The 25118-nt window shown below is 42.2% G+C and overlaps 1 protein-coding gene across 3 annotated transcripts in view; it reads right to left on the bottom strand.

The window, feature by feature from the left end:
- The window catches only part of WASF3 (WASP family member 3), a 123989-nt gene that overhangs the window by 31682 nt on the left and 67189 nt on the right, over positions 1–25118 (bottom strand). For all 3 annotated transcript variants that reach the window (XM_025875308.2, XM_025875307.2, XM_073894754.1), the window contains exon 3: positions 7591–7733. In XM_025875308.2, coding sequence (XP_025731093.1) covers positions 7591–7723 — 133 coding nt within the window. In that variant the 5' untranslated portion in view covers positions 7724–7733. The remainder of the gene's footprint in view (positions 1–7590; positions 7734–25118) is intronic.

A 25118-nucleotide genomic window follows, 5' to 3' on the forward strand; every position in this document is an offset into this window, starting at 1 on the left:
TCACCTTTTAATTTTTTTGTTGAAAGCCAGACATGTTGTACTGGGTAAAAGGAACTGGGGTATGTAGGCCTTTAGTGATGTGCTGGGAAGGTGTGGCAGGAAGGAAAGTGTTCTAGAGTCCTATGACCTTTTTTCTAGCTGTATTGAGGTATAACTGACAAAACTGTGTATATTTATACAATGTGATGATTTGACATATATATAGGTTGTGATATATATATAGGTTGTGAAATGATTACCATAATTGGTGAATTCATATGCCATCACCTCACATACTTTGTGTATGTGTGTGTATGTATGTCTCTGTGAACCCTTAAGATCTACTTTTAGCAAATTCCAAATGTACAATACAGTATTTTTAATTATGGTCACCATGCTGTGCATTAGATTCCCAGAACTTACTCATCTATAACTAAAGGCTTGTACCTTCTAACCAGCATCTTCCTGTTTTCCCTCCCTCATAGCCCTCGCCTGGTAATAACCATTCTACTTCTTATTTCTATGTGTTCAAGTTATTTTCTTAAAGACTCCACACATAAATGAGATCATAGAGTATTCTCTGTATGGCTTATTTCACTTATCATAAAGTCCCTTAAGTACATGCATGTTGCAAATGGCAGGATTTCCTTTCTCAATGCTGAATAATACCCCACTGTATACACATATATTCCATATCTTCCTTGGCCCTTCATCTGTCTATGGTAGTCCTATGATCTGGTCTCAGTCTTTTGGTGAGCCTAGGTTGCTGGGACTCATGCCCCTCCCCCTTAGATGAGAAAGGAAGGCAAGAAGGGGCTGGAGTAGGTATTTCCCTTCTCCCGGGGCTGGTTAGACTCTGGTAAAACTCAACTCCCTTAGGCTCCAATGAAACTGTTTCCCTTTGAGAACAGGCACTAAGAAAACACAGAATGCTCTGGTTGTATTTCAAAATGGTTACTCTTCCCCTCCCTCTGGGGTAAGCACAAGGGGATTTTTCTCTGATATTCACTGTGAGAACCTGGTAGGATGGTAAAACTCACAGAAGTGAGTTTTGAAAATTAACAGAAAAATAGACTTTGTAACAATTTTTTATTTTTTTAAAAGATAATATTTGAGAGAGAGAGCATGCACACATGAGAGTGGGGAGAGAGGGAGAAGGAAAGAATCTTACAGGCTCCATGCCCAGCTTGTAGCCCGACACCGGGCTCAATCTCAGGACCCTGAGATCATGACCTGAGCCGAAATCAAGAGTCTGAGGCTTAACCCAATGAGCCACCCAGACGCCCCTGTAATAATGTTTTAAAGGAAAGACATATTTAAAATTAATGGAGTCTCAGAATTTTTTTTTTAAATATCAAAAAGAACCAGAGGTGTATGTACTGGTTTATACAAGAATTTATGATAGTGTTCCCCACCCCCCAAACAAGGAAACAATTTATATGTCTAACAGTAGGGAAATGGTAAAATAATTATGGTATATCAATATAATAATCTCTAGCTATTAAAAATTGTATCTTAGAAGAATCAACAAAGATACTTACTATATACTGAGTATAGGCTACAAAACCATGTGTATATGATACCATTTTTATAATGGTATATACAAAGCATTACAGATTATCTTCTCTTATTAATGAAAATTTTGTAATTTTTTTAATCTGTGTTTTCCTATGCTTTGTAAGTTCTCTATATTATCTCATTACCATCTAATTTGAGCAAAAACCTTGGGGGTGGGAGGGGTGACCCCTTTCTTTGTGACATCCTAGGAGTCTTCACAAGGGGGGGGAAGAGGAAGACCACTATTATCACAAGAACAAAGAGAAAAGTAGTAAAAAACACCCTAGAGGTATTAAAGAGGACTTATGGCATCCTTGGCACAAATGCCTTATGTTCCCATGTTGGGTTTTTTTTTAAGGTTTATTTATTTTAGAGAGAGAGAGAGAGAGTATGAGAGCAGGGAGAGGGGCACAGGGAGAGAGGCAGAAGGGGAGAGAGAATCCAAAAGCAGACTCCCTGCTGAGCATGGAGCCACTGAGATCAGACCTGAGCTGAAACCAAGAGTTAGTGCTTAACCCACTGAGCCACCCAGGTGCCTCCCCATGTCCTTTTCTTAAACAAATTATATTAAAATTACATTATAATATAAGTAGGAATTTGATTGCAAGATACCATAATTTTAATTGAGCAACTAGCTGATAGGAACAAGAGTACTCAGATTACTAATCAAGGAAAAGGATGAAAAAGCATCCCTGATGTAAGAGTAATTGCTACACTCAACTGTCACTTGAAGAAAAAAGAAATCAATATTCCATAGCTAGAAAACCAAGTAATACATTATTAACCAAAACTGTTTTTAAAAAAATGGCTTCCCAGGGTGGCTGGGTGGCTCAGTGGGTTAAGCATCTGCCTTCGGCTCAGGTCATGATCCCGTGGTCCTAGGCTCAAGCCCTGCATTGGGCTCCCTGCTCGGCAGGAAGCCTGCTTCTCCCTCTCCCACTCCCCCTGCTTGTGTTCCCTCTCTCTCGCTGTCTCTTTCTCTGTCAAATAAATGAGTAAAAATCTTAAAAAAAAAAAAATTGGCTTCCCTGTCCCCCACCCACTCCCCCCAGATCAATCCTATTAGAAGTTAGGAACATGCGGGCGTCTGGGTGGCTCAGTGGGTTAAGCGCCTGCCTTCGGCTTAGGTCATGGATCCCAGGGTCCTGGGATCGAGCCTCACGTCAGGCTCCCTACTCAGCGGGGAATCTGCTCCTCCCTCTCCCTCTGTGCTCTCTCTTTCTCCCTCTTTCTCTCAAATAAGTAAATAAAATCTTTAAAAAAAAAAGTTAGGAACATGCAAAGAAAAAAAATCTGAAAATTACTAGACTAATATTTTATTTTATTGGAGAAAGCCTTGATTAACTATAAGGCAGTTCAAGTTACATGTTTCCTCTTTCATTTCTATGACTGTTCTTAAACTCATTACAGTAATTAATATTTTCTCATTGAAAAGATTTCAATTCCCTGAAAAGCCTGGTAAGTATCTAATGCTGACAAAATTTCTCACCCTTTAAAGTCAAGTGTCTAATTTGGATGTAATGGGAACATGGTACCTGGCTAAAAACCTAAAATTCCCCAAAAGTTATGTAGAGTTATAGGGGTTACAGAGGTCTATTTGGTATCTGGGACCATATTCTTTTCGTCATTATAGAAAGTCATTTGCATCTGCATGATGCTGAACTGCCTCTAGAGATGTGACGAGACTCCGAATGATCTGGTGAATCAGGGCCTTGATTGCTAAGTCTTCCTTTTTGGAAAAGAGCAAAGAAATTCCTGTGGACTCCTGGTCTGTTCTTCCTCCCTTGGACCTACAGAGAATTAGTTACCCTGGACCATCACAGTAGGTTTCTCAGGGCAAGTTCTCTGCTGCTCAGGCAGATATGATGAGTCTATGGTCAAGGCAAATCCTTCAACTTCCCATGATACTCTGCCCACATGGCATTTGTAGATGAAGTCCAGCCTCTTTCTGTACTGCTCATGAGAAGTTCAGATGGTGTGCATCACCCATTACAAATCTGAGGGGTGGAGATACTGGGGGGATGCTAATGGCATGTGGGAGGGAAATGGAGATTAAGATGGCATCTGGACCTAATGCATAATGGTTAGATACTCAAAGGAATAAAAAAAGATTCTGTTTTGACTTTATCTTGGGAATTAATACTCAGTAAAAGAAGACTTCTTTTTAGAAGATTTTTAATATGACAGATACATGCATTCTTAAAATTTCACTTTTTTTTTTTAAAGATTTTATTTATTTATTTGACAGAGAGAGACACAGTGAGAGAGGGCACACAAGCAGGGGGAGTGGGAGAGGGAGAAGCAGGCTTCCCGCGGAGCAGGGAGCCCGATGTGGGGCTCGATCCCAGGACCCTGGGATCATGACCTGAGCCGAAGGCAGACGCTTAACGACTGAGCCACCCAGGCGCCCCTTAAAATTTCACTTTTTAAGAATACCTGATGAATGACTACAAAATGAGAAAATAATGTAAAAACATTTTTTAAATTCTTATTCCTCCTAACAATTACAGATCATAAAAATATCAGATCAAAAAAATATCTCCTGTAATATATTTCGGCTCAGTGGAAAGCCCCCACAAAACCCAAAGATTCACCCAAATTGGAGCATTTATTACATGTGTGAGTGCTGTAGCATGTCATAGTATGCTTCCTGTTCTGTAGCCATATTGATGTCAATTATATATGCTTTTTAAAACTCTAAGTAGGCACCAAATTGATTTGTTGTACGCTGTACCTAGAAGGGTACTGAGTGTATCATCACTCATGAATAAATCACTGGTAACCAAAAATGTGCTATTCTATCACCAATAAGTAACTAAGCATATTAGTTTCCTACAATTACATCCTTGGCATCCGTATCAGTCTGCTCTTCTTTCTGTAAGTTCCTTTGGGCTGCAGGCACGGATCGCACAAGGAAGAGGAAGAAAGGAGATTTGCTCTGCGGATCCCGGAGCTGCTCTTTGAACGGGAGGGAAAACCCTCCTGTGCAGGTCCAGAGACCAGGTCTCTCTCCACCCTCCTGCACCTCGTGCTCTTTCTCACCATCAGCTCCTGTCTCTATCTGCACATTCCTTTGCCTTCGTCTACCAGCTCGCTTCCTCTGCCTTCTCTTACACTCTGCCCACAACTCCAGCTTCGGCATGCAGGTGGCCATCACTACTTCAGTCCTGGGTGACATTTCAGCAGCAGATCCCATAACAGACTAGCAAGCTGTGTTTCTTAGTTCAAACTTGCTGCAAGCACAGGACTGACCCAGCTCATCTTTTCAATCCAGATACATGGTATCTGATTCTGCAGATCACATCTCTAGGGCACACTCCAATCATTCTCTCGGGGGATTCCTAGCATCTTGTTTCAAAGCTCCCCCAGTGACTCTAACAGAGACAGGGTTGAGACCCACCGGGGTAGCCTAACTAAGGCCAACTGTCCTTGAGGCCAGTGCCCATCGCTGGTCCACTCATGAGGCAAAAGTGGATTAGGTGGACGCCATGAAACCAAGCCTGGGTGGTACATTACTTTCCTATTGCTGCTTTTCCTTGTTGTGTCAAATGACCACAAATTTAATGGCTTAACACAACACACATTAATTATCTCACATTCTAGAGGTTAGACGCCTGAAATGGAGGGATGACAGGGTGGCTCAGTCAGTTAAGCGTCTGCCTTCAGCTCAGGTCATGATCCCGGGGTCCTGGGTTCGAGCCCCACATCAGGTTCCCTGCTCAACAGGGAGCCTGCTTCTCCCTCTGCCTGCCACTCCCCCTGCTTGTGCTCTCTCTCACTCTCTCTCCCACTCTCTGTCAAATAAATAAATAAAATTGAAAAAAAAAAAGTCTGAAATGGATTCCACTAAGCTAAATCAAGGTTTGGGCAGAGCTGTGTTCCTCCTGGAGGCTCTAGGGGAGAATCCATTTCCTTGTCCTTTTCCACTTTCCAGAGATGGCCTGCATTCCTTGGCCTGTAGTCTCTTCATCCATCTTCAAAGCCAGCAACAGATGACAGTCTCACATCACATCATTCTGACATGGGTTCCTCCTCCTCCCACATTTAAAGGAACCCTGGGATTACACTGGATCATCCAGGCTAACCTCATTCTCTTGAGATTAGCTGCTTAGTAACATTCACTTCCCCATTATGTCACACAGGTTCCAAGGATTAAGAGAGGGACATCTTTGGAGGAGACATTATTATTCTGCCTATTATTCCATAATAATAGGCAGAAAATACTGTGTGTCGGGTTTTACTCACAGAAACACGACCAACATAACACTCGGCTGAGTGTTATTACAGGATGAGATACAGCTTGACTATTAAAACTTTAACCATTTATGTTAGTTTTCATCTCTTATACTCCACATCAATAGGCATTTCAGCCATAAAAACAAGAGACCAAGCATTCTTATAAATATATGAATTCAAACAGAAACATTTTTACACTTCAATAATTTACAAGCTATTTTCCTATAATTACACCAATTTATACATTTTATCAACAACCACTACCCAAAATCAATTGTAATTAGTTTAGATTCCAAAAGAAATCTATTTTAAAACACATTGTAAGTAAATTCCAAATTGCTTTTGCCTCAGCCAATGATTATATATTAAAAATATAACAACACAGTACAATTCCTTTAAAGAGAAATACTTATCCAAAGTGTTTCTTCTTCAGAATTTAAATAAAAGCACTTGAACATTTTTAGCAAACATTTTCCTGTGCTTGAGGCTACTGGTATGTGAAATCATGGAGGTTTTTCTAAGTTATTAGCAGTTTCTGAAAAACTTAACTGTGAAAACCTGTCACCCAAAATGCATCTAAACCAAAAAGGAGTGGGACAAAGTGAGAAAACAAGATCATGATATAAATGTAAAAGTTTGGGGGAAAACATTCCAACTGCAAAAAGCTTTGAAGGAAAATGCATTTTCATGTATATCCGAGTCTTCAGAAATGAACTATTTCTGGGCGCCTGGGTGGCTCAGTCACTTAAGCATCCGACTCTTGATTTTGGCTCAGGTCATGATCTCAGGGTTGTGAGACTGAGCCCCTGCTGGGTCCCACGCTAGGCATGGAGCCTGCCTAAGATCCTCTCTCTCCCTCTCCCTCTGCCCCTCCCCCCCAAAAAAAACTATTTCTTGAGTATTTCACATTAATGTTCAAAATTAAAATAATACAAAGTCCTGGGGCACCTGGGAGGTTCAGTCAGTTAACTGTCTGCCTTCGACTCAGGTCATGATCTCAGGGTCCTGGGATCAAGCCCCGCATCAGGCTCCTTGCTCAGCAAGGAGCCAATGCTTCTCTCTCTCCCTCTGCCCCTCGCCCCGCTCCTGCTCATGCACTCTCTCTCTCTCTCTCTCAAATAAATAAAATCTTTTTAAAAAATAATAGAAAGTCCTTTCTTCCTTATATTTGCTTGGATTTATAAAATCTAAATATGTAATATATACATAGTATTGTGTGTGTGTGTGTGTGTGTATGTGTATATATATATATAAAATAATCAGCAGCTTATCTGTTGACCTCAATTTGGAAGTTAGTCCCTACATTTAGGTTCAAATCAGCAAATCTCACTATTTTTGGCTTTAATCTTCAATTTACTTGGAATATTATTTAATCAACAAATATTTGGGCATCTACTCTAGGCCAGACATGTTACAAGTGTTAACAATTTATCACATTAAAAGAAAACAATTAGTCCTGTCCAAGCTTAAAATAATTCACATTAAAAAAAAAAGTATCAACATTTTATCCTCATTTAATAAGGTTTTAAAAATTGACACTACTTCGAATCTACACGTTTGGTCTTATCTAATAATTTGTAAATTGGTCAATTCTAACTTTACATCTTCAGCACATAAAGTTGGTATCATGAGACCAGTGATTTATTTCACACTGGGAAAACTGGGCAAGTGGGATTTCAAAGTTGTTGGTCCTTCAAAGTTGCGGTCTCTTCTTCAGACAAAATTAACTACTGAATTGAAAGCAATCTGCTAATGGTAAAGTTAACAACATGCCACTGGTCATCAGAAAACAGGTGTTCTAGAAACGGGATGACTTACTTAGACTGCTTAGCTGGCGTATGATAGCAGCAAGAGTACTATTGGTTACACATTCAAGTTCACTGGTAATCCCTTCAGGCAGGGCTCCCCGGCACAGGTGCCGGGGTTCGATGTTCCTCTTCACTAAAGGCATGGCTCACAATCTGAAAATTAAAAAGACATTTTTTAAAAAAGCTCATATTCACATTTTAACAAATTTAGATTCTTAATTCCCTTGAAAGTTGATTCCTTCCCAAGAATTTTCATTACCCTTTCTACATAAATCCACTAAATATACAACAGATGTTGAATGACTTACATAAACTTTATCGATTTCAAAGATAGAGAGTACAATCCTACTTCTATAGAAAGATAATGTAAGCAAGATTTCCAGTAAAGTATGAACGACTGAATACATGCATTTTTACCTTCCTTTCTTCTCTAGTAAAATGAAAAGAGAATAAAAAAGGCATAAGCCCAAAAATGCTAAGGGCAGGAAAGGACACAGCAGCCCAAACCTGGACGAGCCCAACCAGATTAAGACACAGAAAAGGCATAGCCGGGTTGAAATGAAGGGAGACAGGAAGTGAGCCCGCCCGAACCACAGAACCTTGCCCACCCTGCCCAGCAAAGGCTCAGGAGCAGGCGGTGCCATGTATCCATGAAACAGGGGTGGGGGGAGGATGGATCCATAGATGTATGATGAACCAGATAATGAACGAGATGTACTACAAGGCTCTACAAGGAGGAATATGAAAAGAGGGTTGCTGGCTTTTAAAAATCCATTCACAAATTCCTTCTCCATCCCCAGGCTGCTCTTACTCCACTGCACCCAGCTGTTTTACTTTCTGGTGAATTCCAGAATTTTTACTTGAGAAACAAAACATAGCTAAAGGTTAGGGTAGGAAATGCACTGAGGCCAAGAGTAGTAACTCAAAGTCTACACTGAATATAAGACAGAGCTGCTCCCCATACCCTCATTCCCTAGCTCGCTTCTCCACTTGGCTGCTTTTCACTCTCCACCCAAAGAGATCAGGACATTCTCCCCAGATTGTTGGAAAAGAAAAGATCTAGGAACATGGACACTGAGCCAGGGCTTCTCCCTATGGAAAATGCAACCAGGTCACGCTACCGTTACAACCTGCCAATAATCTCTCCCCACACAATTCCCCATTAGCTTTTGATGCCTTAGGCGTAAATAAGAATGGAAGGTGAAGGATCACCAGACCTTTCAGGAGAGCCTTCCCCAATGTCCTGGCAATTCTTTTCACTTCTCTCCTCAAGAAGTACATTATAAATTAACATAAAATCTCAACTTTTTGTTTAAGGAGGCATATAGAGTTTCAAACCTACTGCTTATGCAACCAATCTACTGCTCATACAACAGTAGAAAATCCAACGACTGGGATCTACTGTCATTTTGACAAGATTATCATATTGCCCAACTTGTAGGAACAGAAACAGAAAAGCCTAGGACACTGGTTAGCAGTCGAACTTTGAAATTGAAATGCCAATCTGGAATTCTTGTTATGCGAGACAAATAATATCCTATTTGCTTAAACCACTGTAGTTGGGTTTTCTGTTACTTGAGGTAAAACTTTTTCCCAATGGGTAGGATAACTGAACGGTACCCTGTATCTAAAGAACCTGGAATGTGTAAGCATGTAATAAATCTTTGCCTTTCTTTCCCCTTTCTTTAAAATCTTTGCTCAAGCACCTAATAAATCCTTACCGAGCACCTACAACCTACCAGCAGGATGGGGAGTAACAAGGACCCAATGGGGAATAAAAGCAGACAAGGTCCCTCCCCCAGTGGAGCTCTATTCTATGAGGAAGCAAGACACTGATCCAAACACACAGACTAATGAACTCTGGGTTAGAGAACCATTTTGGGGGGCAGGGTGCTGAGTTGTCTGCAGAGTCATGGGCAGCCTCTGGTGGATGCAGGACATGACTGCTGACTTGAAATCTGAAGGGTGAATAAGGGTCCTGTGGTAATGTGGAGAATAAAACAAAGGAACGCAAAAGTGGGAAAATTTCTGTTCAATTATCCAATGTTTTTGACTATTTCTGTCTAATGTCCATGAAGGTGATAGTTCAATATACTAACCATATTTTCAGATTCAAATCCTACTTCATCCACTGACTTAGGTATATTGCCTATAGCACATCACTTCACCTCCCTGTGCCTCTGTTTCCCCGTTGTAAAACGGGGATAATAGCAGTACCTACCTTAGAGAGTGAGAATCTAATGAGTTATTACTATATAAATCATTTAGAATAGCCTGGCTTTTGGTGGCATTCAAAAAATGTGACTGACTATATTAGTTTTATGATAGCTTACATGTTGCTATAATGTTATTATTCCTATTATAATAAAAAAGCAACAGTTTACTTAGCAGATGATAAAGCTAGACCAAAGAAAATACATAACAACAGTTGTATAAAAATTATGTGAAAGAAAAAGGACACACTTAAGGAAGGAGTGCTAAAATATGCAAATTCTAGATCTCCAAGTCTCAAGGCAAAAATGTAAGATTTACTGTGAGTTGTCATGACTTTCTGGGAGAATCCTTTAGAACAACAGGATGGTAACTAATCACAATAGCATGAACTAGAAAACTAGAATTCGTCATAAGGAAAAAAAATATCATTGATAAACTTAATAAAAGCATAGAGTGTGGAAAGAAAAATACTGAAAACTGATCAACAGGGACTCGCGCCATGAAATGGAGAAGAAAATTAAGCCACAAAGCCCATGATGTCTACAAAGCAGCACAGAGCGACATGGGGGGAGGGGTACAATGGCAAACACTTCTAGAGACTGCGCAGGTAAGCTACTGAACTGGATGTTCTACAAGAATCTGAATTCATGGGTGGTCTGCCTGTAATGCTGGTTTGTGAAACTGGCCCAAGCATGAATTAGCTTTTAAATCATTTCTCAAAAGGGGGATTTGTAAGAGTTCGGGGTAAATATAAGATTCAGGAGCTGAAGGCTATGCATATAATATTCCCCTATTCCACATTCATTTTGTATTTATTTAGGATAAATGTCACTCTTTTCCCATATTTTTAGGCCGCGGACATGCCCAGAAAACTTGCCAGTACAGCACCTCCCCAGCTTACCACCCACATTTCTTGGGACCTACAATTATTCAAACACATACAAATTTAATGATACACGTATCACACAGAGGTCCCACCAGCATGTCCCAAACCTGGCCACAGCTAGTTGATACCTTCCTCCTCTCTTTCCCTGGACTGGGTAGTTCCCCAATATCAGATATGCCTGTCATTCATTAGGGCACAGGTAGGAGCTAGCACAGGCTCTTTGCCACACAGGGAGGCTCGAAAATGCACACAAGACTTTCCTGACGTTCTCAGTTGGAAGGGCTCATACCCTGCTCTGACAGCCCACCCACCCCGGCCAAGTCCTTCCATTTCATATTTAAGACATCCCCCTCTCGTGTCACACAGTGAACTGCTGACTTAACGCTGTGGGTACCGGGAGGCCCCAGGGGTCCCTGGCAGCCCCACTGAAGGTGCTGACCCAGAGGCTTGCTGAAGATGTTATTAGGACACAAGAGAGAAAAGCTTCACTCTGTAGAGGTGTATTAACCCTGTCTTTTATACCTGTATTTCTGATACTTTGACATCTTGGAGGCAGACGTAGGTCCCTGGACTGGACAGACTGCTCCTCCCAGAATTAAGCCAATTCCTAGAGCTAGCAAAACTCACCCAGGCGCTCACCTTTCATATGCAAACCCACCAACCCAGAGCCCACATCTCTGCTCTCACACCCCAGGCCATTGTCCGCCTGCTCTAAGCGTCCCAGTGCTAGGGACCAGACATCTAGGGACAATATTATGCCCCAAAGCCTGCTGTAATTACTCAGCAAATCCTAAACCTGCTTGGCCCGCCTCACCCATCCCTTCCCACAGAAACCACAATAAAGGCTCTTGCCCCCATTTCCCTCTGGCGCTCCCTCTGTTTCCAGATACTCCTCGAACCTGGTGCTTCCCCATGTGGCCCCCTCATGATGTGGCATACCCCTCAGTCTTGGGACCTGCAACACTTATCTTTTCACTGGCAGCCACCGCCCGATCTGTTGGCCTCACCGTATGTCACCTCTTCTGTTACTGTACTACATTACATTAAAACAACAGGAAGTCTGAGAAGGATTCCCAGGAGGCACCACGGCAGGTGTTCATCAGTGTCCCCGCTGACCATTCCAGGCAACCTGCGGGAGTCTATGTGCCTGGTACTAGGCTAGGACTTTCTCCCAGGGTGGCCTCTAAGCTTTCTGAACTCTGGGACTGAGTCTACAAGTTCTGTGTTTTCCACACTGACTTTCACGGTTCCCCAACATGGCCTGAGCACTGAAAAACCGTCTGCCAGTTGCACACACACCCACATGCATACACAGACACGTCTCGATCTGGCCTTCTCCTTGGGTATTCGTCTGCGTTGTTGCAGCATTTCAGCTCTAATTAACCTGAGCCTTCATTTCTCACAATCATTATGCATCTATTTGGCACTCCCACACTTGTCTAAATACAAATGACAACAGAGGGAGGCCATGCTACTCTCTTCCGAATTTTAGAAAAATTGTTTTGTAGCTCCTTTTTAAAGTCCTAATTACCTACCAATGGCTTTTATGGCTTTCCAATTCAGTGCGAAATACTCTAACAAGTGTATTTTTCCCCAGATGGCCTTTATTTTTTCTGACACTAATCCAGTTTTGAATAAATTGAACAGCAGGGTAGAGGTAAAGGAGAAAATGTTGGGTCAGTCATTACTCGTGAAAATGCTTTGCAATGACAAAAAGAGACATGTAATGAACGAACCCAGTTAGTCACCAACAAATAAGACAAGTATGCCTCTCAATTCCTTCACTGGAAGAACTATGACCCATCCAGATCATTCTTTAAAGTTATTCTGTATGCTAAAAAAAAAAAATCAAAGATAACTAATCAAATTTGTGAGGATTATTAGAGGTTACATAAGGTATTACTATTAAACCTGCAGTCTGTCCAACTTTTCTGGGAAATGTTTCAGTTTAGAGAGAGACAATCTGGTTCACATAACCGTGAACTAGATTCCAGCTGCGGCTGAAACCAGGCCAGAGCCTTTCCCTGGGAATTCGGAAGTGGAACCCCCACAGCCCGCTCAGCAGCTGCTCTCTTGAACGGCAGTAGTGGGTAACTCTTCCACCACAGGAAATGGAGATCGGCAAGGTTAGTCAGCACCAAGAGATCAGAATGAAGTAACAAACTGGCAAAGACAAGAGACAGACAAGGGCACCCCAGGGCTTTGCCCAATCTCCCTCAGATGGCATGGCCAACAAGGACAGGATGCTTCCACCCAACCCCCCCTCTTCAATGGGGGTCAGACTTGCCTCACAGTTTAATGGCTCTTTTAGCCTTTTCTCGCTTCCTCTGTTTCCTGCCACACAGGCAGTTCCCCCTAACCAAATCCTCACAGGTGTGATCCCATCCTGAGGGCTGTCTCCCGAGGACCCAGACGAATACAAGTGGCTGCAAGAGTGGTCTGGGAAAACAAGTGGTAAGACAGGGATTTGGAACTTGTGCACAGACCCCCCTGCAGGCGACGAGGAGACGGTCTGGAAGGATGGACATGGAGAGCCCTGCCACAAGACTGTGGTGCACTCGTGACAGATTTCTGTTGTAAGTGACCCAGAAACTGACCTGGTACAGAGAAATGCCATGACGGGCATAATAATGCAGACCCCTGGAAGACAAAGAAGGAAAAACACCTACAAAAACAGCAGAGTTGGCTAGTTCCTGCTAGCGTGCGCTGGTGGCCTGCATAAGGGCAATGAGGTCCTGAAAGTTATTAACAAGCAGTTAATAGCTAAGTGCGGGAACATTCGAGCCTTCCTGGTGGGTATAAACAGGTCCTCGTCATGACCTGTAATGGAACTGCGGACCTAACCGTGACAGCTCTGGAGCTCAGACTTTTTGAATGCTCAGTCAAAGCACTCTATTATTATGCAGGTCCAAGCTGTGACTTTCAGGGATCCTAACAACTGGAACGGGGACTTCTGATGGATGCTCACAATGATGCTGAGTCCAAACACCTCAGCACACCATGCAGAGGCCTCGGCCCCACCAGTCGGCAGGTGTACTACTAACAGCACACGTCCCTTTCCAGATGTCAAGTGGGTGCCCAGTGCCAGGCCTGGGGAGGGAGACTGACAGCATGCTGACTGGGGAAGTGGTGCGTGGCTATGCTCTGGAGGCCCTCGTAAGACACACGCTTCTGGAGTGTGGGAGATAAACTCGACGAAGGTTCTGGGTCTGGCAACTCTGGTGAAGCTTCTAGGGGTGTGGCGGTAAGGGCATGCTGGGATAGCCCCTCCTAAGTAAAAGACGGATCCACAGAGAAGGAAGCACAGTGCCTGTTAGGTTGGGTCCTGGGGGCAACAGGGCCAGAGACTGGGTGACACAGCAGCTGCCAGCTTTGAGTGTGGCCCAGAGCAAGAAAAGAGTCTGTCGCAGGGCCAGGCTCGGCACAAGCAACCTAGATGTTTGGGCCATATGACCCAGCAACCCCGGATGGTGCAGACCGTGTTCGTAATGGGAAAAGGCACATACAGAGCCCCTGGCAAGCTCCCAGGGAAAATCAAATGCATGCCTCTGGGATTCTGAAGTCAGGCCATGCCATCAAAGCAAAGAATTACACAAAGGTTTAGGAGCCAAGGGGTAGAAGCAGGAATGACCCTACTTACCATCACTGCAAAAAGCCCACTGAGGCGTTCTGTGCTTCCATCCCTGCACCACTGGACTCTGCAGGGCTAGAGGTCCGAGTCAGCAAAACGGCTCATTCTTGGCAGGGGTATGGTCAGGGTCCCACTGAACTCCATGTTCTGGCTCTGGACAGTACTGTGGACTCATTGGGCCAGGGACCAAAAGTGAAGAGGAGGCCCCCATAAAGGCAGAGGAAGCTGACTGTGAGCAGGAGAAAGGGCCGTGTTTACACAAGGGGCAGGGAGGAGCATGTGTGGAGGCCAGCTGACACCCATCTTGTCTGCTTCTGGGATCTGGATAACTCAATCATCTACCTACCTTAGTGCGCTATTCCTGTGCATGCATGCTGCCCATATACGCCGCACCCGCTGATTTCCTGGAGTATCTAACTCATTACTGCTAACTTACTTCTCACAGTGGGGGTTTGTTCTCTGTACCTCATTTCAGGAAAGTTGTCTTACAGGGCAATTTTGTGTTTGCTTCTACTGAGACCCCGGCACAGGACTGGGGTTCTAAGTTCTCACCGAGAGTTCAAGGTTTTTTCTTACTTCTGGAGCCCCAGGCTGATGGCAAGCCATTTCTCTAGGTGGTGAGCAGTTTTTCTATTCAATTTTTAAGGGATCTGACAACCCTCTGAACATCCCAGCATTCATTGAGAGGATTCAGTTCCAGCTCACTACTTCAGCCTGCCCAAGACACATTTCCGCATCCCGGGTATCATTAGAACCTAGCCTCCAGCCCCTGTTCCGGTGTCCTTCCCCCTCTCGACACCCTCAGCTTCTAACACCCATGGATGGGCTGCCAATATGTTCTTTTCAGTACGGCATTATTAAAAACACATACATGGGGGGCGCCTGGGTGATTCAGTCCCTTAGGTGTCTGCCTTAGGCTCAGGTCATGATCCTGGAGTCCTGGGATCGAGTCCCGCACTGGGCTCCCTGCTCAGCCCCTCCCCCGCTGCTTGGGCTCTTACTCTCATGCCCTCTCTCTCAAATAAATGAATAAAATCTAAAAAACAAACAAAAAAACACAAAAACCACACATACATGCACACACACTCAGGCTTTAGCCAGCATTTGTATGAGTTTGCAGCAACTCGAATAGCTCATTTCACTTCATATGTATCACTTGTGAGGACGCCCTTACGAACCCCCAGCCTGAGCTCTGCCTCTCCCTCCATCATTGCAACACGTCACGCTTCCCTGTTCCTCTAACCCTCCCCGATGTGGTCCTCAAACTCTGAACAGTAAGCAGTAACACACATCAACTGGTGACGAGGTTTCGTGAAAAAATGGATCAAGTGGGTAAAAATGGGGAAGGCAATGTTGAATATAGAGCATAAAGGTACACTCTACTCTGATTTATGTATTACCTTAACAAATTAACCCCAAGTCCCTGTGTGTGCTAATTACACCTTCCCTGCCTGCCTTACAGCTTGTTCAGAGGCTCATATGAAAATGTGTGTGGGGCAAAAAAAAAAAAAAAAAAAAGTAACATACTAATGGTATTATTACTTTAATTTTAATATAAGTATAACATTCATTCCTAAAATAAGATACGTAATATTTTCCCCCAATTTTATAGAAGCTTGGAACTTTCAGCCCCATGCCCTATTCCCCTATTTTTCAGAGAGGGCAGAAGAACGGGAAATAGAATAATCAATCAATGTGATGAAGCCTCCATAAGAATCCCCAAAGTATGGGTTTGGAGATCTTCCATGAACACATCCATGTATTAGGAGGGTGGCAAACCCCAACTCCGTGGGCACAGAAGCTCCTGCATTTGGGACCCTTCCAGACTTCATCCTATGTACTTCTTCATTAGGCTATTTATCTATATCCTTTATGATATAATAAACTGGTAAATGTAACTATTTCTCTTGATTTCTGTGAGCTGTGTTAGCAAATGATCAAACCAAAAGAAGGGGTTGTGGGAACCCTGATTTATAGCCAGTTGGTCAGGAGTTCAGGTCATAACCTAGGACATGCAACTGTCATCTGAAGTGAGAGCCGTCTTGTGGGACTGAGCCCTTAAACTGTGGGATCCACACCAACTCTAGTTAGTGTTAGAACTGAATAGAATTATCGGAGACCAGGCTGACATAACAGAGAACTGCCTGATGTGTGGGAAAGCCATACATCTGGTATGAGAAGCGAAGTGTTGTCTTATATACTCTCCTTTTCTCTTTCCCTCCCTCTTTCTAGGTTTCATTTTATGTTTATTTTTTCTCGAGTATAGTTGACACACATTTCAGGTGTACAACATAGTGATTCTACAACTCTGTACATTATGTGGTGTTCATCACAAGTGGAGCTCCCATCTGTCACCACACAACACTATTACAATACCATTGACTATATTCCCTATGCTGCACCTTTTATTCCAGTAACTTATTCATTCCACAGCTAGAAGCCTCTACCTCTCACTCCCCTTCATCCATGTTACCCAACCCTCCTCCCCTCTGGCAACCATCAGTTTGTTCTCTGTATCTATGGGTATGTTTTTGCTTTTTGTTTGTTTTTTAGACTCCACATGTAAGTGAAATCATATGGTATTTGTCTTTCTCTGTCTGACTTACTTCACTTAGCATAATACCCTCTAGGTCTGTCCATGTCATTGCAAATGGCAAGATCTCATCCAAATATATGGCTGAGCAGCATTCCATTATATATATATATATATATTTTTCCCATTATATGGAAATGACAAGTGTTGGTGAGGATGTGGAGAAAAAGGAACCCTGCGCACCACTGGTGGCAATGCAAACTGGTGCAGCCGCTACGGAAAACAGTATGGAGGTTCCTCAAAAAATTAAAAAACAGAAATACCACATGATCCAATAATTTCATTTTATGTTGTTGAGTTAAGCTTCAATTAGCTGATTCTTTCCTCAGCTATGCCCAGTTTGCTAACAAACCCAACTCATGTGTTTTTGTTTCCAGTAGTTTCCATTTAACTCTCTTTTTAAAAAATAGTTGGGGCGCCTGGGTGGCTCAGTCGGTTAAGTGTCTGCCTTCGGCTCAGGTCATGATCCCAGGGTCCTGGGACTGAGTCCCACATTGGGCTCCTTGCTCAGCAGGGAGCTTGCCTCTCCCCTGCCTGCCACTCCCCCTGCTTGTGCTTGCTCTCTCTCTCTCTCTCTCTCCCCTTCTGTGTCAAATAAATAAAAAATCTTTAAAAAAATTAAAATAAAAAATAGTCTTCCTCTCTCTGTTGATATTCTCTACAAGTCCACGCATATTGTCCACCTTTTCTACTACATCCTTTAATACATTAATCACAGTTATTTTAAAGTCTCTGATAGTTCCCACTTCTGGATTATCTCTGAGCCTGTTCCTGTTGATAGTGTTATCTCCTGACAATAAGTTGTTTTTCTTGCCTTTTGTGGCATAATTTTTTTTTTGCTCAATGCTGGATATCATCTGTAGAACACTAGCAACTTAGGCAAACAGTATTTCTGCCTGGAAATGAGCTTGCGTGGTCTTCCAGCATGCCTTTACTACAGAGGATTTGAATCAACCTACTGTTACCTAATGTAGCAGAGCATCAAAATCCCCCAGCAATGGGCTGCTACCCTGTACCTGGTGTGGGGTTTGAAATGTCAAATTTTTCTTAGTGTTCCTGCTCCACCCAGCAGTCCCTTCACACCTGTGTCATAGAGGTGTCCCTCTCCACATTCTCATCTTCCAGGAGAGGGCTACTGTTGTTTTGTTTCTAGATGTGCGGTTCATGGTTGGGGAAGGGAAAGTTCTTGGCTCTTCTGGTCCAGCCTATATCTCAGGAAGGGCCTATGGACCTGGACCTCAGAGCAGGCCTCCTCAGCATCTGTGCCTTTCCTTCCCATGGCAGCTAGACTCCACCTTGTATTTGTCCCTGTCTTGGGCATAAGAGTTTTCTGCTCCTCATGCAACATAAGCAGAACTCTGTTTTCTATTAGTGAAAGATCAGGGGGCTAAGAGGTTGTTCTGCTTCTGCTACTATGCTTGGTCCCAGAAGCAGATCTTCGCTGGTTACAAAGGGTGGACAAAAGGGTTTCCTAGCCTTCCTCCAGAAGCAGTAATATTTGCCTGGGTCCTGGGTGCTAGAGGATCTGCTGCCCTCCCCACAACTTCTGTGTCAAAGGAGAGAAGGGGTGGGATAACAGACCTTATGTCCTGCCAGTCCCCTAGTATGGTCATCTCCCACACGGCTGTACCACCAATGGGGTCCTGTCTAGTCTCCAGGCTTGCCACTCATCTTTCTTAGGAGCACTTGGTAGAGACCTGCAGAAAAGAGCTTGTGAGTGTGAACCCCCACTTGTATCTGGGCTCCTGGTTATTCTAAAGGGATGTGTTAACTCACATTCAACCTTTAAGAACTCATTTTAAACGCCACTTCTATGGCAGTCACCTGTTCCTCCCATGCTCTGCAAAACACAAAATAGCTTAAATGTCCTGCTCTCCTCAGGAGGGCTTGTTACTCTCTGCAATTCAAGAAAAGTTATTACTTTACAGACCAATGGCTTCTTCTCTTTCTTACCGATGGAAGCAATGCTCATTTGCAACTTCTTACATCCTAACTGGAAGACAAACTCTCTGCCATCATGGTAAGAACAAGATGAACATATCTGCTTCCTCTTTCGTTAAGACTTTAAACAGCTAGCTACATTCACAAAGGGAAAAGAAAGCAAAGTGATATTCTTGAGGATTGAACATTTGAGTGTACTCTAAGTATATGCATGCACAGACCCCAAAGTGAGCAAACTCTTTTGGAAAGAAAGGAATAACACTTAGTATGGATAATTAGTATGGATAAGAGATCACATTCGTGCATGGGATATACTGCAATGGGCAGTATAAATTAAATTGAAACCCACCACTGTGATCATTCCCCAGCTTATACTGCAATTGTAGGAAGGGCTGACTGGATGCAGAGTAACTTCTATTAACTGCATTAAGTCTTTATGAGATATTTTAAAACGATATTACTGATAGAGAAAGTTGAGTGTACAAAATTGAACGAACAGATTTGGGGATGGGTTCCCTTCTTCACTCTGCAGCCATAAAGACCATCCTGTGAGTTCTGAGAGCATGCACCACCTGCAGAACCTGACAGTGTTAATGATTCTGTCTTTTCTATTCTTGGTGTGCTGTAACCTTTGCTCTGACTGCCGCATGCCAGGAATCAAAGTGCGGTGTGAGGCAAGACTAAATCACGCGGTACGGACTAGATTACACACACCAAACTACACGCGTGCGCACTGCAGATGTCCGGCTTTTTAATCATGTTGACTTCTATGTGCGAGTTTTGTACTCAAGAGGGATCCAGGCAGAGGTGGTCCTGGTCCCACGCTCATACAGAACCGAGTGACATGGTGCTGCCAAGCCCTTGCTCCGACTTCCCACCATACTTCTCGTGGGGCAAGGGCCATGTCTGTGCACCCCAGTCTCATGGCACGCTGCTTGCCTACTGACATTTCCCAAGAGATATTCGCCACTAATATTACATTCCCACAGCCAATGGAAGAGCCTAGGATTCCTCAACTCCCAAGCTGTTACATTATCTTCTAGAGCTATACTGCCTTACCTCCTCTTTTAGCTAAGCTTTAGATCAAAGCTGGGAAGAGTGGGGTGAAGGGGGGGAAACTGGGTGAGGTTTAATCACTAGCGTTTCACTGGGATGAATGACTACATTTTGCTCTTCAGAACACGGTCTGTATGTTTCCACATGATGAGACACAGGAAGGTACAGTGAAACAACACTGGATTAGGAACAGGCGGACCTGGCTTGTGGTCCCAGTTCTGTCACTAACACCGCATGACCTTGTGCAAGTGTCACAGTCAAGGTGGGCCTCAGTTTCCTCTTAAGAAAAACAGATTTGCTCCCTCCGTTCCCTCCAGCTCCGATAAGCTTTGTTTTGTCCTTTCAGTTGGATATTCCACTGCCTTTCAGAAAACTATCATATTGGAGTCATCTGCTCTCCAAACAGTGCATTTTTACTATTCTTTAGCCAGTGTCAACAGGAAGAGTAGACAAAAATAAGACACAATTCCTTTAGGGGTGCCTCATTCGGTTAAGCATCTGCCTTCAGCTCAGGTCACGATCCCAGAGTCCTGGGATCGAGTCTGCATCAGGCTCCCTGCTCAGTGGGGAGTCTGCTTCTCCCTCTCCCCCTGCTCATTCTCTCTCTCTCACAAAGATATAAAATCTTAAAAAAAAAAAAAAGACACAATCCCTTTACTCAAGGAATTAATGGTTTAGTGAGAGACATAGACATATAAATTAAGTTACAACCCAGTGTGACAAGCACTACATTGTAGGTATTTCTCATACCTGGGAAATTAAATTAAATTAAATCAAATTAAATTAAATTAATTAGAAAGACTCAGTGGTGGGTGGGGGAGGGGGACACAGCATCACAGACCCTGCAGCACCATGCCTGGCACATGGGAGCTGCACTCATTAAGCATAGCGGATGGGAAAATGGAGGTCCTTACTCAAGGTTTACGGGAAGCATTCCATCACTTTTAAAAATTGCTAAGCAGCCTCAATAACTAAGCAAGTATCCCAGGGAAAAGCAGCAGATTCATGTCTGCAGAATAATGTGATATACCTGAAACCTGTCAAGTACCTATTTCTGGAGGGCATTCTGAGATAAGAAGTGATCATTTGCCTTTTGTGGGCTACAAACAGGCACTCTGAAAGACACTTCAATTGGAAGGTGATATGTGGGTCTAACTGAAAAGGCAGAGATTCGATGTCTAGGTTGAGATTTCTCCCCACCAAGGTTTTCCCCATTGGCTCCTGTCTTGCAGTTTCTCTGCTGACGGGAGAAACCTCAAAGCCAGTATAAGTGACGAAAAGCAATCTGTCCTAAGTGAGAATATAGAGAAGCAGAGTGGGGATCCTGGCAAAGAACAGTCACTAAGAACAATCCTGGGGTCTCTTTCCTCTGCTCTTGTCTCCTGGGTATCATAGGGGAGGGTGATGAGTGCTCAAAAAAAAAAAAAAAAGCCTCTGTTCTAGCACCTTCCACCATTTATTTCTATTTAACTACACTTACCTAAATTGATTCTTATGCTTCTATAGTCTGGATTTTTTAATTTAAATAAATTACTAAATTCTTATTAGATGTGAAATGTTTTAAAAATATATTTGTCTTCCATTTCCAAGTCTCTTTATAAGGCCCTGCTGTCCATATAACCAGATACTCGGTACATTTGAAATTACAGAATATATTTTATATTTGAGCATACATCTGTTTTCTGTTTCTTTGTTGTGCAAATTCACCCTGATTCATGTTACTACTCTAGGAACCTTGAAGATGCTTTTGCCAGGAACTATTTTCCTTCCCTGTTTTGACCAGCCACACAAAACCAGCTATTTAATAAAATAAACTTTTTTAGATAAATGGAACCTGGGAGATTTAGACTAACTTCTTCATTTTGTCATCAGAGATCAAGACAAAGAGATCCTAAATCACCTGCATTATGGAGATTTGCCAAGGACTGAGGAGACATTAGAAGCTCAATCTCTGACTCGGCTGGTGCTCTGCCCACCACATTCCCATTTGTAAATGTTCCCCCATAAGCCACATTTGTAAATATGCCAACAAGCCAAGGCTACTTCATTTCTGTGTTTTATCAGTATATAAAGGCAGCCAAGGCAGCAAAAATTCTCTGCCCTGGTACCCAAGTAAGCCTTGACTTCTCATACGATGTTTCTATTCCCTCTCCTTCCTGCTACCCTCCCAACACTGAACCAAGCACCTGACCATCTACTGTGAGTGGTCGACTCCAATCATGAAAGGAAGAAGTTGATCTACATTTCCAAAGTTCCACTTATAGAAGATACCTTACTATTGTACTAAATAGGTGGTTTTGTCTGGTCCCCCAACTCCTGATGCTGCCTTTGTTGCTATATGCATAAGTGTTAGATCTTCTCATCTTATTCTGTTTCATATTTTTGATATACATGAGTTTTTATAAGTGGCTGGCTTTTGGTTAAGCATTCTAGAAAGCCAGGTATTTGTGTCCCATCCTACTTCCCAGGCCAGGGAAGCATTCCACCTACATTTCTACTGAGCATGATTCAGCATGACACTTGGTAATTCAAATCCCATTTGACACTGGCCAGAAAGTTGTGTGTATAAGACTATGAGTATATACCCAGTCTCTAAGGAGAATCAGAGAAATGCTGTTGTGTGTGGGTACGGTAAAGAAAACTGCAGTTTAACATAATCTTTGGGACGAGAGAAAGGGACCATCTTCTTTCCCTCGACTTGGGTTACATGTAACTTACTGTTCTTCTTTAGGCCCTAGCAATACTAAATAAATCTCTCAATCAAAATGAAACATTTATAAGAACTAGGGTGTGTGTGTGCGTGCGTGCACACGCGTGTGCGCACACGCGTGTACATGATTAACTCTTTATAGGAAATCATTTCAAAAGCTATATAATTTGAACAGAAAGACTGAAGAAAGAGAAACAAGTCTAGGGGAGGAGTATAAACAGAACATCCTGTCTAGGCTTCTCCTTAGGTTTCAAATCCCCAGAAATGAGAAAAAAGACCTACACTTAAAATATATGCAATAACGTGAGAGAACTATAAATGGCAGATACTCTCCAAAAGTTAAAATGCAGAAGGATCAGATGAAAGGACATAATAAGCCAAACACAGGACAGAGAGGATGTGGCCATCAGTGTGTGTGGCTGGAGAACCATAATGGGAAGATCTAGACAATTCACAACAGAAAAATACAAAGAGCAACCAACCCAGAGATAATAAGATGCCCCATCTCTCTAGCAATCAGGATAGTGGAACCACAAGAATTACTATTTCTCCCTTATCATATTGGAAAAATTTAAGTGTGTCTATCAAGTATTAGAAAGGTAAATAGTAGAGTTAGTTGATGGACGGGTAAATAATGGTAAATTGTCTTTCCAAAGGATTATATCTAATAAAACTAAGAATATCATATCCTTGACCTACCATTTCTGTCTCTATTCTTCTGAGAGAAATACTCTCACTTGTGCACCAGGGTTCATGTACAATAATGTTCACTGCATCACCGCTGTAGTGAAAAACTGGAAATGACTACTAGAGGGAAAGACAGCTATCAAAAGCAACAAGGTAAATAAATATGGAGTGATCTCTAAAATACAGTGATGAATGAAAAAAGCATTTGTGCAAAAGTGACTACATATTCCCTGTATGTGTGTATATACAGGTATGCCTACCAAAGGTTTGGAAGAAAACATCCCAAGTTCATAACAGTGATTACCTCTACGGGGATGGATGGACATGAGAGTCAAAGAGCACGTTAATCTCAAATGTGTTCCAAGTTTTCAAAAAAAATATATATATTCATGTATTATATGTGTAATTATTTTAATTTAGTGCAAACAACTAAAAAATACTTGATGTATCAATAACAAAACTATTACAGAAAAAAACTGTAATAAACTCAGCACTGGGCAGGAAATGGATTTTAAAAAAATTTTAATGAAATAAAAAGCACTAATAGTGACCTTCTGCATAATTTTAATGAATGTTCATGCATGAACTCATCTATTAGTATAATGGCTAAGACTTACATAATGTGCCAGGCATTATTATGTGTTTTAAATATACTAACTCATTTAATTCTTACAAACTGAGGTAGAAACTATTTATTAATACTTCCCTTTTGCAGAGAAGAAACTGAAGCACCAACAGTTAGGTAGACTTGACTACCACCTCGTAACAGTTAATGGCAAAGCCTAAATTCAAAGGCAGGCAGTATGGACCCAGGGTCACTGTTTTTATCCACTACAGTTGACCCTTGAGCAACATGAGGGTTAGGGGCCCCACCACCCCCCGTGCTGTCAGAAATCTGCATACAACTTTGGACTCCCCAAAAACTTAACAACTAATAGCCTACTGTTGACCAGAAGCCTTACCAATAACATAAAGTCAACTAACATACTTCGTATGTTATTTTTTATGTATTATAAACTGTATTCTTACAATAAAGCTAGAGAAAAGAAAATATTAAGAAAGACATAAGGAAGAGAAAATACAGTTAAAGTACTCTATGATATTAAAAAAAAATCACATAGAAGTGGACCCACGCAGTTCAAACCTATGTGGTTCAAAGATCAACTGTACATGAATCTCTGTTAAAAAAAAAAAAAAAGCAACACACCAACTCAGTTTTTTAAAAAAAGCTGAATATTCAAGAGCACATCCAAAATGAAATAAGCAGGAAGGCTAAAAATGAAGAGACAACAAAAATACACCAGGCCAATGCTAACAACGAAAAGGGGCAGGTACAGCAATATTACTGTAAGACCCGAGAGAAACTCAAGTGAAAAGCAATAAAATAAATGAAGGCAAATGCACGTTTCATATTGAGAACTTGTATTATCCTTTTTTTGTACACAATGCCAACATACTTCTTTCAGAAACCAAAAAAACTCGTATTTTGAACTATACAATTAGCAAATTTTAACTGATAGTACTTCAAAAATCTGTACATAACAATGCAAGAATGTATTCTTTTCAAACATATATGAAAACGTTGGCCATGAATTTACACCAAAAAAAGTGAATGAATTTCAAAAAATTGAAACCATACAGTAAGCAGAGTGAATTAAATTAAAAATAAACAACATTTAGTAACTAGGGGAGGTTGGTAAGTCTGTCTCTATCTTTGATTCTGAACCCTTGCTCTGGCTTCTGACCAGACTTCTGACAAAGTACTTGAGGCCAGGCCAACCCGATGCTGAGCAACACTAGAATGGCACATCTCCAGACTC

The sequence above is a fragment of the Callorhinus ursinus genome, unplaced genomic scaffold (genome assembly GCF_003265705.2).
Source record: "Callorhinus ursinus isolate GAN/ISIS: 27379988/994484 unplaced genomic scaffold, GSC_fseal_2.0 scaffold7, whole genome shotgun sequence".
Taxonomy (NCBI): domain Eukaryota; kingdom Metazoa; phylum Chordata; class Mammalia; order Carnivora; family Otariidae; genus Callorhinus; species Callorhinus ursinus.